This window comes from Podarcis vaucheri, assembly GCF_965113315.1.
Source record: "Podarcis vaucheri genome assembly, chromosome: 16".
NCBI lineage: Eukaryota > Metazoa > Chordata > Lepidosauria > Squamata > Lacertidae > Podarcis > Podarcis vaucheri.
In genome coordinates, this window is record NC_138754.1 from 10,881,369 (window position 1) to 10,897,344 (window position 15,976).

General features: G+C 44.8%; 1 protein-coding gene across 2 annotated transcripts; it reads right to left on the reverse strand.

Annotated features, from left to right (window-relative positions):
- Nucleotides 1–3,928: 3,928 nt before the first annotated feature.
- RIT1 (Ras like without CAAX 1) lies at nucleotides 3,929–15,492 on the reverse strand. 2 transcript variants are annotated; one of them, XM_082202573.1, is made up of 5 exons: nucleotides 15,417–15,492; nucleotides 10,036–10,092; nucleotides 8,992–9,065; nucleotides 8,272–8,463; nucleotides 3,929–7,132 (listed from the first exon to the last, which is right to left on the reverse strand). In XM_082202573.1, exons 2-5 carry the CDS (start codon nucleotides 10,088–10,090, stop codon nucleotides 6,899–6,901), a joined length of 555 nt encoding a protein of 184 aa, XP_082058699.1. In that variant the 5' UTR covers nucleotides 10,091–10,092; nucleotides 15,417–15,492; the 3' UTR covers nucleotides 3,929–6,898. The 2 variants fall into 2 exon arrangements, with proteins under 2 accessions (XP_082058699.1, XP_082058698.1); XM_082202572.1 differs by lacking the exon at nucleotides 15,417–15,492 and adding an exon at nucleotides 12,506–12,764.
- Between the last annotated feature and the right edge of the window lie 484 nt (nucleotides 15,493–15,976).

A 15,976-nucleotide genomic window follows, 5' to 3' on the forward strand; every position in this document is an offset into this window, starting at 1 on the left:
ACTGTAATGTGTATGGGTTGCTCGTGCGTAAGTTGCCGCCTCTCCAAGCTTTGTTGCCTTGCTAAACCTTTCAGTCTGGGCAGCCCTTCACTTCGTGGCTGCCTCAGTCGCTAGCAGAATCTGTCAGTGGGTGTTTCTTAAATCTTTTCCAACATAAAAGTTGTTTGACACCCAGTCTCCTCCTACTCTCTCTGCGCGGGGGACCCGTGCTCTCCCCGCTGGTGTCCGGTGAAGAGTCCTGGAGCCCTCTCGCCCTCTCGCCCATTCCCCCATCAGCCCCTCTATATCCCTGGTGTTGCGCTGATTTGCTTCCCCATCTGCGGAGCTGCCTCTCTCCCTGCTGGGCCCTTCTCCAGCATCATTTGAGAGCCTTCCCTCCGCCTCTAGCTCCGATGTCAGTTCCCTGACACGCACATTATCGGTTCAGTCCCCAACATCTCCTGTTGAAAGGATCCCACATGGCAGAGAGGAAGTGAGGGCAAGGAGGGGGAAGAACGTGGCTGAAGACCTACTTGTTGTTGTTGTTTAGTCATTTAGTCGTGTCCGACTCTTCGTGACCCCCTGGACCAGAGCACGCCAGGCACTCCTGTCTTCCACTGCCTCCTGCAGTTTGGTCAAACTCATGTTGATAGCTTTGAGAACACTGTCCAACCATCTCGTCCTCTGTCATCCCCTTCTCCTTGTGCCCTCCATCTTTCCCAACATCAGGGTCTTTTCCAGGGAGTCTTCTCTTCTCATGAAGTGGCCAAAGTATTGGAGCCTCAGCTTCAGGATCTGTCCTTCCAGTGAGCACTCAGGGCTGATTTCCTTCAGAATGGAGAGGTTTGATCTTCTTGCAGTCCATGGGACTCTCAAGCCTGACTCCATGGACAAAGACAACAGGAGAGCTACTACTGCCCATTAAAGCTTGCCTCCTGTGGCAGGGAGTTCCATAGTTGAACTACATGCTGCACGGAGGACTTCCTTTTATCGGCCCTTAACAAACTACAGCTCCCAGAATTTCTCAGGAGACATCCTTACAGTGGTGCCTTGGGTTAAGAACGTAATTAGTTTTGGAGGTCCGTTCTTAACCTAAAACTGTTCTTAACCTACGGTACCACTTTGGCTAATGGGGCCTCCCGCTGCCGCCGCGTTATTTCTGTTCTTAACCCAAGGTACTATTTCTGGGTTAGCAGACTCTGTAACCTGAAGCATCTGTAACCCGAGGTACCACTGCACTTGTTTAAAATAGCATTGCAGTGCTTTAGACGTATGGTTCAAATGTGACCCTAATGGTCTTGAGGTAAAGGAGGGTAGATTTCAGCAGACTATTAGGCAAATCCTGTTAACAAGAAGAACAGCTCAATAATGGAACCTACGTATTACCTGGAAGGGTGATCGTCCCCCGCCCCAGTGATCTTCAAGCGGCTCTAGATTTCCTGCGTCCATCAGGGGTACGGACTAGTTAAGTCTGCAAGCCCCCCACCCAAAAGCACACACACTTTCATTCTAAGAGAGCAGGCTGGGGCAGACCCTCTCGTGCAACACACATTTTATCTTTGGAGGCACTTTTACAAAGGGGGACTATTCAAAAAAACTTTTTTGGGGGGAAATCCACCTGCACTTCGAGGTGGTACAAGCAGTGCTTTTTTCTACAAAAATGTTTAGGGGTACTCTCATTTTCCTACTCATATTGAAGTGCTGCCCCTCAATAAGGCCAAACTTAAGATTCATAAAATGTTTAGGGGTATGCATACCCCTGCTCCCCCCCCCCCGGAAAAAACGCACTGAGGACAAGCCATTCTATCACTGCATTCTGTTGCACAAGCTAGCTCATCATTTAGGGTCAAGAATGGGGTCACACATTCTGGCTTCAAACCTGGTGCAAAAATGGCATGCATGTCTAATTGGAAGTCAAAACAATACAGTGGTACCTCGGGTTACATATGCTTCAGGTTACAGACTCCGCTAACCCAGAAATAGTGCTTCAGGTTAAGAACTTTGCTTCAGGATGAGAACAGAAATCTTGCTCCGGCGGCACGGCAGCAGCAGGAGGCCCCGTTAGCTAAAGTAGTGCTTCAGGTTAAGAACAGTTTCAGGTTAAATACGGACCTCCGGAACGAAATTAAGTACTTAACCCGAGGTACCACTGTAGAGTGCTTGCTCACTGCCTGCTCAAGATTTCTGCTCATCCCTTTTTTCCTGTTTCTCTCTCTCCTAGCAGAATTTGCATGGTTTTTTAAAATCAATGAACCCTTTTGCCATTCACCTCAAGGGGAAGCCATCTAGCGGTTCAGCTCCTTGTCACATGCAGTTGTGCATCCGACGCACACTCACGCACACAAAACACACACAAACGTCGGCCGCGCAGCCTCACTTGGAAAGCATTACCTCATCCACTTTCAGTTCTATTTGTCTGCCGTGACAAGGGGCATCGAACTCCCCCAAGGGATGGAACACAGATTCCCTTCTCTCTCCTGCCTCCCCTTGTTGGTGAAATGAATAGGTAACTATTTTCAAACCCAGCAGGAGAAAAAGACTAGCAAGATGCCTAGCATGGAAAAAGCCATTTGCTGTGTTCAGTTCGATTCTTCCAATTAAAAATAAATGCAGTTTTAATGGATGTGTTTGTTTTTTAAAATTGTTCTTATGGGTTTGCCCATCGCCGCGGAATCAAATTGATACAGGTCAAAATGTAAAGCCTTTGTCACATTCAGAGCCACCCTCCCCAAGATCTCTTAGCCAAGATCCAGTTCAATGCCTACAGAATGTTGAAGCAGGGGAAATGTTAACAAGCTCCTAAAACGTGTAATCCGTAACAGAAAACAGAGCAATTGGGTTGTATCTGACACTAGTCCAATTCAGACTCATTGAGATCAATATACATGGATAATGCAGTTCATTAATATCAATGGGTTTACTCTGAGTAGAAATTACAGCCCATTCTTTCAAAATCTTCTGCCTCTTGGATCGAGGAACACAGGGAGAAATAAAACCGGGAGCAGACGTTTCAAAGGTGATTCAAACAAATCTTTTAGATGAGGTGATACAGAGCACCACGCAGCCTAAAAAAGAGTGTTTGTTCTTTCAGATCTGGTCTGAGTCAGTGGATTCGGTAAGCAAGAGGGTCAGGATGCGCTGCTATGTTTTAGTATAAAAGTCAGTATTTTGCTTCCTTTCAGGGATTTCAAGACACAGCAGTTTGGGTGTCCTGAATACATGATCAACCAGCAGAGAAATGTATTTTGAGACATAAAAATATGCTTAAAGTCAGGACCAAAGGCCCTGCTTAATTGCCAGCGCCTCACAAATTTGTGCACACAAGGGTGGCAAGCAAGTGAGAATTCTCAAGTGTTATACCATTTAAACCCTAAAATGCAATCATATACATCAGAAGTGAGGAACTTTTTTCAACCTGGGGACCGCATTCCTTTCAGTTATAGGCAGGGCCAGAGCAACGAATGTAAATTGTAACCTCTTATACAGCAAGGTAGATTGTACAGAAGGCTTACACACCCCTTCTCTATCTTCCATCCAGACAAGCAAGAGCTGTATGATCAGAGTTCACATTGCAGCCAGGCAGAGAAAACTCAGGGTGTGATACATGGCTGCTGAGGGGCATGGCCTGATCATTCAAAGGGCAAAACAGAGACACCTGGAAGGTCGCATTTGGCCTCTGGGTCTGAGGTTTCCCAACCCTGCTGTACAAGTCTAAAGTAAGTCCCTTTGTGTTTAACCGAGATTACTCCCACATGGTAGGTACAGGATTGCAGCCTTGGTGGAGCTTAAATCTCAAATTTGTTGCTGTTGATTTTGAATAAATTTCCTTAATAACAAGCCCAACTTACACTTTATAGCATACGTTTCCCATCCCGTCTGCACCATTTATTTCCAGGCACCAACAAAAGACTTCTTCGTTATTCATTTTTTTAAAAAGCAAGGCAGAGACTAAAAACAAAAACAAATTCTTTATAATGCAATTCTCAGCTTGTAGGTACAAAAGTGTACGTGGAACATAAAAATCATGAATTGCGCCCCCCCCAAGTGCTTATTATTCAGATGTAATTATGATAAGGAAAATGGGGAGCAGGCATGTTCACAAGTTAGCACAAAATGTAACAATGAATTCTGAAAAAACACAAATTTAAGGCACAAAGCTTTTCACTCTCCCCAAACGGCAAGTCTCTTAGCTCCATTTGTTCTTTATTTTGCTTCCTACAGTAAACTGCAGGTTTTGAATTATAACCATCTCATTTTAAGTCACTTTGACTTGAGTATTAAAGAGAACATGAAAATTTCCTTTAAGAAAATCTGTGATTTATCCACCATGTGCCAAAAGAATCTGATTCAACACTAAATAAAATTTATTAAATTATATAGGTGTGATCTGTTTCTAAATTAGTAGCTATGGAAAGTATCCAGAATTGATCATTAAGTTAATTTACTAATATAAATACACATATATTGTTATACTCAATAAAATACATTTGAAATCTTCCTTGCTAAATGGAATGTGTGACTCCACCCGCCTCCAAAAAACACACACCCAGTTGCTCAGTAGAATTCATAATGCAAATAAGATTTATATATTAAAAATACTACAACTGGTACAACTTGGTAATTCAAGAGCAATACAAAATATACTTCAAGAACCCAAGAAGTGCCTCTATTTTATTATTGCTTGATTAATTTCCTAAAAAGTAACAGAAAGATTTTAACTCTTTCTCCTGTCATTCTCTGACCAGGGAGATCAAGCAAAGAAACTTGGCAGGAGGTTTGAGAAAAGGCTGATGTATCCAGCTGGCTAATTGTATCATCTGACCCCCCCTCCCTTTTAAAATATTTTGCAAAATGATCACATTTGTAGTATAGTAACTGAAACCCGGGGATAGAAATTCAGGTTTGATACCAGCTAAAAGAGGACCCACTCTATGACTTCCTGAAGGCACTTGGGAATTTAATTCAAGATGGATTTGCTTATTCTTGACACTCAAACGATATGATATTGGCTTGGTGGTTTTTAAAAACCATGTATTTGTAAAATACCAGGTAATGTTTAAACTCTCCAAGGCACGCGGCTCTTCTGGTGTGTGAAAAAAAATAATGCAAGGAAGTGGCAAGAAATTGTGTGGCTTTCCCCATGGGGTTTGCTACATTTTCAAGTACAGGCTCGAGTCTCGAATAAACCCTCTCTGCGCTCCTTCCAAAGTGTTCCCCCTGCACCAAAATCACAGTACAAAATCTTTCACTTTACGATCAGCACCAATACAACTCCGTGCGCGTACAACACTTTCCTGCTAGGATGTCAACACTGAGGTATGAACCATGGACCCAGATGCTTTAGATTAGAACTAAGGCCTGAGATACAAGCATGTGTTAGCTGCCTTATACCAAATCAGACCATCCCTTTACCTAGCCCAGAATTGTCCACTCTTGAGTAGCAATGGCTCTCCAGGTTCCCAGCATAAGGATATAAAAAAGCCTGCTGGATCAGGTCAGTAGACCAGCTAGTCGAGCATCATGTTCTCACGGTGGCCAAGCAGGACCTGGGAGCGACGACACTCTCCTCTCCTGGGTTTTCCAGCAACCGTATTCTGAAGCACACTGCTACCATCAGTGGAGGTAGTAGAGGGGGTCTTTCCCAGCCTTGCTACCAAAGATCCTTTCTGGACTGGACTGACCTTGGATTTCTCACAGCGAAGACAGCTGCTGTGTCCACCCACCCGATTGTGCCATGGGTCAGTGGGTCTTCCAACCAACAGTCCGTCGACAATCACCCTTTCACAAGAGCAACTTGACACCACCACTCTCCGACTTCCCAGTAACAACCACTATTCCCATTTCAACCCCTTCCTGCAGCGCCTTTCTATTTTTCACTGGTCACAGATCACCACCACCCCTCAGAAGGAGACAGGGAAACTTCCTGGCAAGCAAGCTCTCGCCTGCAGCTTCCTATGAATTTCAGAGACTGGCACGAGAATCCCAGAAAAGTGGTGCAAGTTTATCTGCAGTTAATACTGCACAATCCAGTACCCCCCATGGAAGGGAAAATAGGGTAACATTTGCTGCAAAATCTAAAAGAATATGGCACTGGGGAAAGTTTTTAAAAGAGAGACTACCAATGCATCTGGAGTGTTAGTTATTACAGAAACAGTCAAAATTGCACGTGCGAAGAAACTTGTGCAACAGTCGTGCATACTTGAAGGACTCTTGGCGTCTCCTGTGCTTTGAAGTTTTCAACAACTTCGCTGACAGACACTGATCTGCTCATCCCCACCCCGAATCAAGTTAGTGGAAAAATACACAAGGATAAAGATTTGGCACAAATCTTGTAGCATTCCTCCCCCACACTTGAAGCAACCAATTGTAGCAAACCTGCTACACGAGTGGCCCATGAATCCCAACAGATCAACTTCATCAAATTCATGTACATTTTGCTACCTTCCTAGGGGTAAAAAAAAATAGCTTATGCAACAAGGCTTCTGAACTATAACCCTCTGAAATGCTGTTGAGACGCCAACACCCAAATCCAAAAGGTATTATAATGTTGGCAACTGTTTAAAATATCAGACCAACTGGCACAAGCCAACCTTGCGAGGCACAAAATACATGCGGGCAGAGTAGTTGGCTATGCATTTTGCACTTATTTGCAAAACTGATTTATGGACATCTGGATCAATTGTTACTTTTCTTTGCCAAGTCTTCTCCAGGAAGAAACAGATTAAACAAACTTTCAAAGCACACAATGTAGCGCGGCACTCTTGATGGCAGGGCCGAATCACTCCATCCAGTTTTGAACACACAAAAGTATCTCGGTTGGCACGGTCAGCAGAAACAAGCACAAGGCTCCAAAGGGCTGCTGGACTGCTTTGGTTCTCCTGCAAACCACACAGTTATTTGGCTGACAGACATATTTGATTCATGTCACAGAATTCTTCTTCTTCTTCCGGAAGGGAGATTTCAACCTCTTCCACACACTCGTCCGAGGCCTGGATTTCTTCCCCAGCGCCATGACCGCTTCCTTCTCCTTCCTCCGGATTTCTCGAACCAGAGTGTGAAACACATCATCGATATAGTAGCGAAAGGCAGCTGAAGTTTCAAAGAAAGGGCAGCCAAACTCGCGTGCCAAGGCTGAACCTTCTTCCTTGGAGACCTTGCAACAAGAAAAGCACATGCTGGTCAGCAACAGGAGAGGCGGCCATTTCTTCTAACCAAGCCCACATTTGCTTTTTACAGACTCCTTCACACAGCCTGAAAATTCCTGTAATACTGTCCTTTCATGCCTCGCTCTCTGTACTCATCGTCAACCTCCATCTTTTGCTATATATTTCTGACATTCCTGCTTTATGCAGAGGCTCTTCCTGATCTTTCAAACATTTAAAAGGAAATGCCATGCTTTCATGTTAAAGGTTTTTTACAGTAGGAATCATGCAGCTCTCAGAAAGCACTGGATTTTGGTGCAATGAAACATTATTGGGAATATATAGCTATAGAAGTTCTCTTTTCTCCCCTCTACGAATCTCAACATGGTCACTGTCTGTTCTTGGTGGCATTCCCAGCACCTGAACTTCTGCCAAGTCCTTCAAAGTATGTGAATGTCCATTTCCCAATAACTAAGATTAGGAAGGAAGGAAGGAAGGAAGGAAGGAAGGAAGGAAGGAAGGAAGGAAGGAAGGCTTTATGTGCAATTTTATTGGGCACTCCTCTTTATTGGAAGCCTCAACAAAGTAGCAAGCTACATATCACATTCTATTACATACACTTTTTAATTTTATTTTAGCACACTTCTTCCATACCTGCTGTGTGGCATGGCTTTATTGTTTTCCGCATCTTTCAATGCTCACCTAGCATGTGCATTTTCTGCTCTGCTTTCTTACTTACACATTTGGTATCTGCATGCACTTTCCCAATCCTATTTCAATCTTGAGAGAAGTCCCAATTGTTCCCAATGTTTGTTTTTCAACATACTCCCTGCCTCTTGCAGCAACCTACTTACTCAGCAGCAAGAACAAGGGGGAAGGGACCAAGACAGCATATCTGAAGGTATCCCTGGGGCTTGCGGGAATGCAACTACCATGTCTATTTGAAAACAAAATTGTGAGAGCTAAGTGTCCTGAAAGACTGGCTAGAAATTCTTTAACCAACAACCTCACCTTCAAGGGAAGGCTATTTGCCTCCCTTTCGATATGAGCACATCCAAAGATCTGATTCAATTCCTATCATCCCGTTTGGAAATCACCAACATACAAGAAAAGGAACTGAGCAAAGAATTAATTCTGAAGCATTCTTTACCTGCCTGAGACGAGCTAGATCAGACTTGTTCCCCACGAGAACCACGGGAGTCTCATCTGTTCGCCGAACACGGTAGATAAGCTGCTTGAACTCACGCACTTCATGGAAGCTTCGGCGGTCTGTGATTGAGTAACAGATAATGAACCCTTCGCCTGCCCTCATGTATTGGTCCCTCATGGCGGTAAATTCTGCCTAGGAAGTAAAACAACAAGAGTATATTCCAGCTCCAGGATTTTTATGGAATACCATAAGCCTGTCCATTCAGCAAAAGGTCTGTAAGCGTGCTTCACTATCAACATGCAGGCAAATAGATGGTTTTCTATCACCATCTGAAGACCTTATGTAAACAGGGGCCTATGCAACTCTTTACCATTTTGTACTGGGTTATGGTGTTTTATTGTATGCACTGTTGTAAGTAATTTTATAAATAAATGCCCAGGGTTACAATGGATTGGGCAAACCAGCTTCTGTCCTGTGCCTACAACACAGGTGCTATAAAATCAATGTTCCCTGCTGGCAGTGCAAGGGTAAAGTAGTGTGTCTTCAGTATATGAAAATACTTATAGAACAAGATGCCAGATAGCACTCTCAGCCATCCATGTGGGGATAATACTGACCCACCATAGAGGACTGTTTTAAGGATCACAGTAAGGTAAATGTATGTAAACTGCTTTGAATGAGTAAAAGCAAAATATAAAATGTACAGTGGTTATTATATACCTGGCCTGCTGTGTCTAAAATGTCCAGATTAGCAGGTTCATCATCAATCCTTATTCGCATTTTGTAAGCATCCTCTAGAGAAAGAGAAAGAAAAAGAAATAGAAATACAAACATTCAGTACGGTCTAGATATCAATGTCTTCATGAGCAAAGGACAACTTCAGACGTGTTCACAACAGAGACCCATAGTTACTGCTTAAGTGATTGTTACGCTCATGGTTTGCCTCAAATGTTATTGTGTTTTTATTTTAAAAAACAACTCTCACAAACATGGTTTGTTTGTTTTTTGCCAGTTGATACAGGCACTGATGTGAATGACTAATAATACCTGGGAACTTCCACCTGTGGCTCACAAGTACCTCTTGAAAAAATACTTAATATATTAATAGTTACGATGAAATTCTGCTTTCAATTACACACCCACGACTTTGCAGTGTACCATTGGGGCCCATAGCCCATTTACCAGCTAGTAGGCTGCCCTTGCTGCCTTCAGAATAGGAATGCCCAGAGCTCCTCCGCGTTGGGAGAGTAAACCGCTGACGCAGAGAGCCTCCTGTACTCATGGAAGCTCCTCACGTTTCAGAGCCCTGGCCTTTGTAAAGCAGAAAGACCCAAGTTCAACTCTCAACTTCTCCACTTAAAAGATTAATCTCAGGTACCAGAGTGCTGTTGCCAAAGACTAATGGAAGTTTCATGCACCTAGCAGCATTATTTTTTGAAGGGAGGGGGGAATGGAAACCACCCTGAGACCTGCAGGTATAGGGTGGCATATAAATCAATCAATCAAACAAACAAACAAACAAAGAAAAGAAAAGAAAAAAGAGAGATAACATTTCTACCAATCAAAGCTAGTATCACAGACAGGTGACTATCATTAATATTGTCTGGGGGAAAAGGTCCAGAAATTAAAAGACACTTTTAATCTCAACACTAGAAAGGCTTCCCCATTTTGCAGGTTTGGGGTTGCTACCAGCCCCAGATTTTTTTCTTTCTTTTTCAGTCAGCACACCACTGGTGGGAAGAGGAAGCAGAAGAACACACTCACCGATGGTAGGGTCATGGTCTTCTGGGAAACGATGACTAATGAACTGCATGGTCATGGCTGAAAGGCACAAATATATTAAAATGAACAAAAGGCAGAAATGGCTATCATCACAAGATGTAGCACGTGCTACTGGGATAACTCTGCACAAAGCCTTAAGTTTATTTCAAAAAGGACATGCCACAAATGTGACCAGACATGCCATTTTAAATATAATTTGTCATGGTTTTTTAAGGGGAGAAACATTACAACAGCTCCCAATCCATTTCCAGGCACCATTCAAAAGGCTGGCCTTGACGATTAAAGCTCTATAAGACTTAGGAGTATGCAAATGCTGTAAGAAAAATACATTATAAAAATCGTCCCATCAGGGGCCTTGGAGAGGCGCTCCCAGTTAGGAGCAAACAGTATTGCGCAAGATGCACCAATATTCTAACTGCGTAATGTACCTTCATGTTGGTTTGGGGAAAGTATTTTCCTGCTTACAGAAAGCACTTCAAGGTTGCTTTCAAAAAACTAACAAATACCGCTAAAATAAAGCAAGTTCTAGGATGAAAGTCTGTGAGTCAACCTTGATTCCTTTTAAATTTGTCTAACAGAGCGTAGCGTCCTTCAACAGATTTATAGATAATAGCAGTAATAACATAAAACAGAAGTAGTAGATAAAAACCAATTGAATCATTACAGCTACTTTCATATTACACGCTAGAGCATGAGAATATTTGTCCCCTCATCTTGTGGCAGGGAGTCCCACATGAGAATCACTCCAGTCATAATAGACAAGAGGGAAGTTGCCCTGTACAGAATTGAAGTGAGGAAAACTGCACATCCGTGTGGAGGCGCGTGGAGGCCTCAGGGTAAGCTGCAACATCAAAAATTGCTTTGAAAGGGGATAAGACAAATTCATAAATGCCAAAGCTGTCAATAGCTTCTAGCCAGGATGGTTATGTTGTTCCTGTTGCCACTTGAGAGGCAAAAAGCCTCTGAATCCCAGTTGCTGGGAACCACCAACAGAGAGAGTGGCTTCTGTACTTCCTGATTATTGGCTTCCTAGTGCCATCTGACTGGGCACTGTGAGAACAAGGTGCTGGACTAAATGGGCCACTGATGCTTGATCCAGCAGAAGAAAGATTCAGGAGGGGGACTTCCCAATTCATAGGTGAGTCTCTTAGGCTGCACACCTATATTCAGTTTCCTGAATATAGTTTCCTGAATATGAGTTTGCAACCTAAGTGAATTGAGTAAGTGAATTCAATGGAAAGTTCCACTGAACTCAATGAACTTACTTCTGAATAGACATACATACAGAAGAACTGCACTGATGAAACTATGCCAGTTCAGTTCCCTGCTTCACACTCCTTTTTGTTTTGACTGTAAGGAACCTAACACAGCTGCCCCTACATTCATTTTGTGCAAATTTCCTAACCTTCTCCAACCCGGAAGTGCACCAGCCGGAAGTGCTCCGGCCCACCACACGATCGATGCTGGAGACACCGGCCCGAGGCGTGGTAAGTTTGCTGACCCCTGCTCTATAAGTATGCATCACATTATAAATAACATTTTAAAAGCTAATAAAAACATTACAGCGACCTTCCTACCAGATAATACTTTTATTGTTAATTATTGGACACATTTCAAAGCAATTTAACGAGGTAACATACCAGTTAAGAACAAAACCAGAAAAAAATACAACACTGTATAGTTCCAGTAACATAATAAACCTGTTAGGGTTTTAGTCTTGTGTTAAATGTACTTGTTGTTATTTTAACTGTTTTATGTGTAAATCGCCTTGAGAAGTGGTTTAGAAGGGTTCTTTCTTTATTTTATTTTCATTTCCCACCCTTGATGTTGTAATCCCAGGGCGCGTTACAACATTAAAGCACAGTATTTAAGAACAGCTTAACAAGCTGATTACAACAACAATAAGGGTGAGCCCTACCCGCACCACCAACAAAGGAGCAAGCATCACCATCAGCGGGCGAAATCTGTGCCAACTTCTAAAGTTTTCTGTGCCGCCAGGCCTATGCAGAGCACATCCTTCCACAATGGTTTGCTGGTGTCCGTTTTCAGTTTATATTCTTGCTTCTAACTTTCAATGATTTTACGATTTGGTTTTATACCTTTGACACTGCTGTTATAAACCGCTGCGATAGGATGCAGCGGTATATAAAAAAGACTTCATAAATAAATCAATACATGCCTGAGCTAGTAAATAAATAAATAAGAAAGGAAGAGGCTAGCCAGTTACCAAAGACCTTAGTGAGCGAGAGAGTATTGGGCCCGGGGACTAAGCAAGCAGCGAAGGTATGTTTCGTCCCCATATCATGAGGCAGAGAGTTCCGAAGGTGCCCCTTCCTCCTATTTCCACCCCCCCAAAAAAAAACAACCCACGCCCTTCGTATCATTCCCGCGCCCCACCCCGTCCCTCAATGGCCTACATACGTGAGTCTTTTCAAGCCTCCCCTCAACGTACCGCTTTTGCCGACGCCCCCGGCGCCCAACATCACCAGCTTGTACTCCCGGGGCTGCAACGGAGGAGGAGGCGGCGCCCCCCCGACTCCGCCAGTCGGCCCCCGCGGCCCAGTCGGGTCCATGGTACGGATAGCCGCCCGAGGACGGCTCCCCTCAGACGCCCTCTCCGGTGGACAAGAGCGGCGGCAGCAGAGGCATCCCCCGCCCTCGCCGCTTCCTCACCTTCCCGCCCACCTCGGAACAAAATGGCGCCGGCTCGGCTGACTTCCAACCGCCGCCTCAGAGGGAATGGGAGGGGCCGTTCGTGGCCACGCCCCCTACGCGTCGCAAGGGGAGGGGCAGCGCCTCTTTCGTCGCCTCCCTTCCTCCCGCAGTGTGAGGGGGGGGTGCCCAAAGAGGATGGAACGCCATCAAAGCCTCGATTATTTCCGGCTCGCAATTGCATTCTTCTTTTGCGAATAAATCCATAAGCAAAACCGGTGCCCATAGCTGTAGGTTTTGGTTGTTGATTTTTGTAAACAGCCTCCTTTTCTTTATTTTAGCCTTCCTGAACCTGTAGGTCCAGCCTTACCCCAACCTGGGGCCCTCCATATGTTGTTGGACTCCAGTTCCCCTCATTCGTGACTGTTGCCTGATGGAGTCCAACAACATCAATTTTTATCCCCCCCCCCGCCCCCATTTTGGAAATATCGTTGGGACTCCAGCTCCACTCACCCCCAGCAAGCACGGCCAACAGTCAAGGATTGTGGGAGCTGTAGTTCAACATTACATTAGGCGAGGGAGGTTGAGGGAGATCACATTTGTTTGATCATTTCTCCAGTTCAATTTATATACCCCAAAGAAACCCGGGGGACGCGTTTTGTTTGACTGTTATTTTTAAAAAGTGAATCGGCTAGAACAGCCTTTCTCAACCTTGGCTCCCCAGATGTTAAACTACAACTCCCAACATTCCTGGCCACTGACTCTTCTGGCTTGTGGTGATGGGAGTTGTAGTCCAACACCTCCAACATCTGGGGGGGGGGGCCAGTATTCAAGGGCACATTTTCCCCATTCCTGCTTGAAGAGGAACAGATTTGCAGCACGACATATTTTGTTATGTGCAAATGACTTTAGATACCTATCAGGTCCATAAATTACTATGTAGATTCAACACAAAAAAACAGTGACAATTTGTTGTTGACAAAGCACAGCTGGACATATAAAGGGCCCCATTACCTTCAGTAGCTTAGGGCCTCATCAAACCTGAATCCAGCCCTGGGCTAGGGCTCGGAAGAGACCAGGGTTCAAATCCCCTCTCAGCTACAAAGTTCAGGAAAAGTGGGATATAAACGCAATACTAAATGGAGAGGATATGTTTATGTACACAGTGAAATCCTGAATGTGTCAATTCAGAGGGAAGTCCGTCTATTGAGCTCAACTGAACTTGGGGCAACCATGCTTGGCAGGGGGGTTGGACTCGATGGCCCTTGTGGTCTCTTCCAACTCTATGATTCTATGCACAGGATTGCTTACAACAACAAAAAAACATTCCCAAAGCGGTGAGCACAACAGAAGACAATGGAATTAGGCAAGAGGCAAGAGGTCATTCCACATCCATAGATAATGAATCACGATCAGTGAGCGATGTCGATTGAATCCCGGAAGTTTCGGCTGTGCGTGACTCTATGCGCTGGATAGAGCTCTGGCCGGGAGAGCTGTGCGAACTTAGTACTCGGCGTTCCTTCTGCGCAGGCGCAGCAGCTGCTGAAAGTTCAGCTGGCCGGTCAAGACACAGCATTGCAAAGGGGAGGATTTTTGTCTCTGCGGATTTGCATTCTTCGGTTGTCCGCATGCCTGTATTACCAACGCGTCCTTCCTGATGCATACGCAAGATATGCAAAACCTCCCTGAGGAACAAAAGCTAAGCTAGCCTTTAGGGCTTGCTTCCGGGTAGACATTTATAAGGTTGCTCTGCGTGTCTGCAAACCTCTCGTATTTACTTGGAATTAAACGGCCTTGGATTTACGGACAGGACGCTGTTGTCACAGCGGTAAAAAGAACCATGACAAAGTTCTAGGCAGAGACACTAGATTGAAGCCATTTGACAGTACTTCCATTTGGGGGTCATGTTCCCCATGCCTGGCCTAGGAAAAAGCAATGAGACTGTAACTGCGTTTTATGCCCCCAGTGCAATAAACTACTATTTGAATGAGTGAGGGAGTGTTCATAACGGCAAGGTATAAAGCAACACACTGATGGGAAATTGTACAGGGTGGTGAAACAAACCCTTCCCCCACCCCCCAAGATGACGTATTTCATGGAGTCCTTCACTCAAGGAGAAAGGCTATCCTTTTTGCACTATAAGGTAAAGGTAAAGGGACCCCTGACCATTAGCTCCAGTTGTGAGCGACTCTGGGGTTGCGGCGCTCATCTCGGTTTATTGGCCGAGGGAGCCGGTGTACAGCTTCCAGGTCATGTGGACAGCATGACTAAGCCGCTTCTGGCGAACCAGAGCAGCGCACAGAAACACCGTTTACCTTCCTGCCAGAGCAATACCTATTTATCTACTTGCACTCTGACGTGCTTTCGAACTGCTAGGTTGGCAGGAGCTGGGACCGAGCAATGGGAGCTCACCCCATCATGGGGATTCGAACCGCCAACCTTCTGATCGGCAAGTCCTAGGCTCTGTGGTTTAACCCACAGCGCCACCGCGTCTTTTTGCACTTATAGCAGTGCCTTTTCAAGATCATTTTAACAGGTTTTGCTAAATTTAAACGTTTTTCACCTCCACGCTCCCAACCTCACCCTTTCAATGCTTGCTTAACAGGTGACACAAGTACCCTGACCCATATTTAGTGATTGTAACTTGAAAACCACACAGGGGCAGGTAAAGGCTTGAGATATTCCAGAAAAGGGGGTGGGGGTGGAGAAACCTGCTGTCCTCTAGATGTCCCTGGACTCCAACTCTAATCAGTCTCAGCCAACCCAGGCAGTGGGTCAAGGATGATGGGCAGTTGGGACAGCTAGATCGCCATCTGTGATTGAAGGTCTTCATAGCAGGGACTTCTGCATTTTCTGCCAAATCACCTCTCTTCAATCATTTGAAAGGAGGTTTGCATAAAAAGCATTAGCCCAATTGCCAGCAGGTCAGTCTATTATGAGGGCCAAAGCTGAAAAGCGTTACAAAACAATGCACGTAAGAGCCCAGGTGGATCAGGCCAATGGCCCGTCTAGACCAGGGGTAGGCAACCTAAAGCCCGTGGGCCAGATTGCCTTCTAAATCCGTCCCACGGACGGTCTGGGAATCAGCGTGTTTTTACATGAGTAGAATGTGTGCTTTTATTTAAAATGCATCTCTGGGTTATGTGTGGGGTATAGGAATTCGTTCATCCCCCCCCCCAAAAAAAATAATCCGGCCCACCACATGGTCTGAGGGATGGTAGATTGGCCCACAGCTGAAACAAGGTTGCTGACCCCTGATCTAGACCAACAT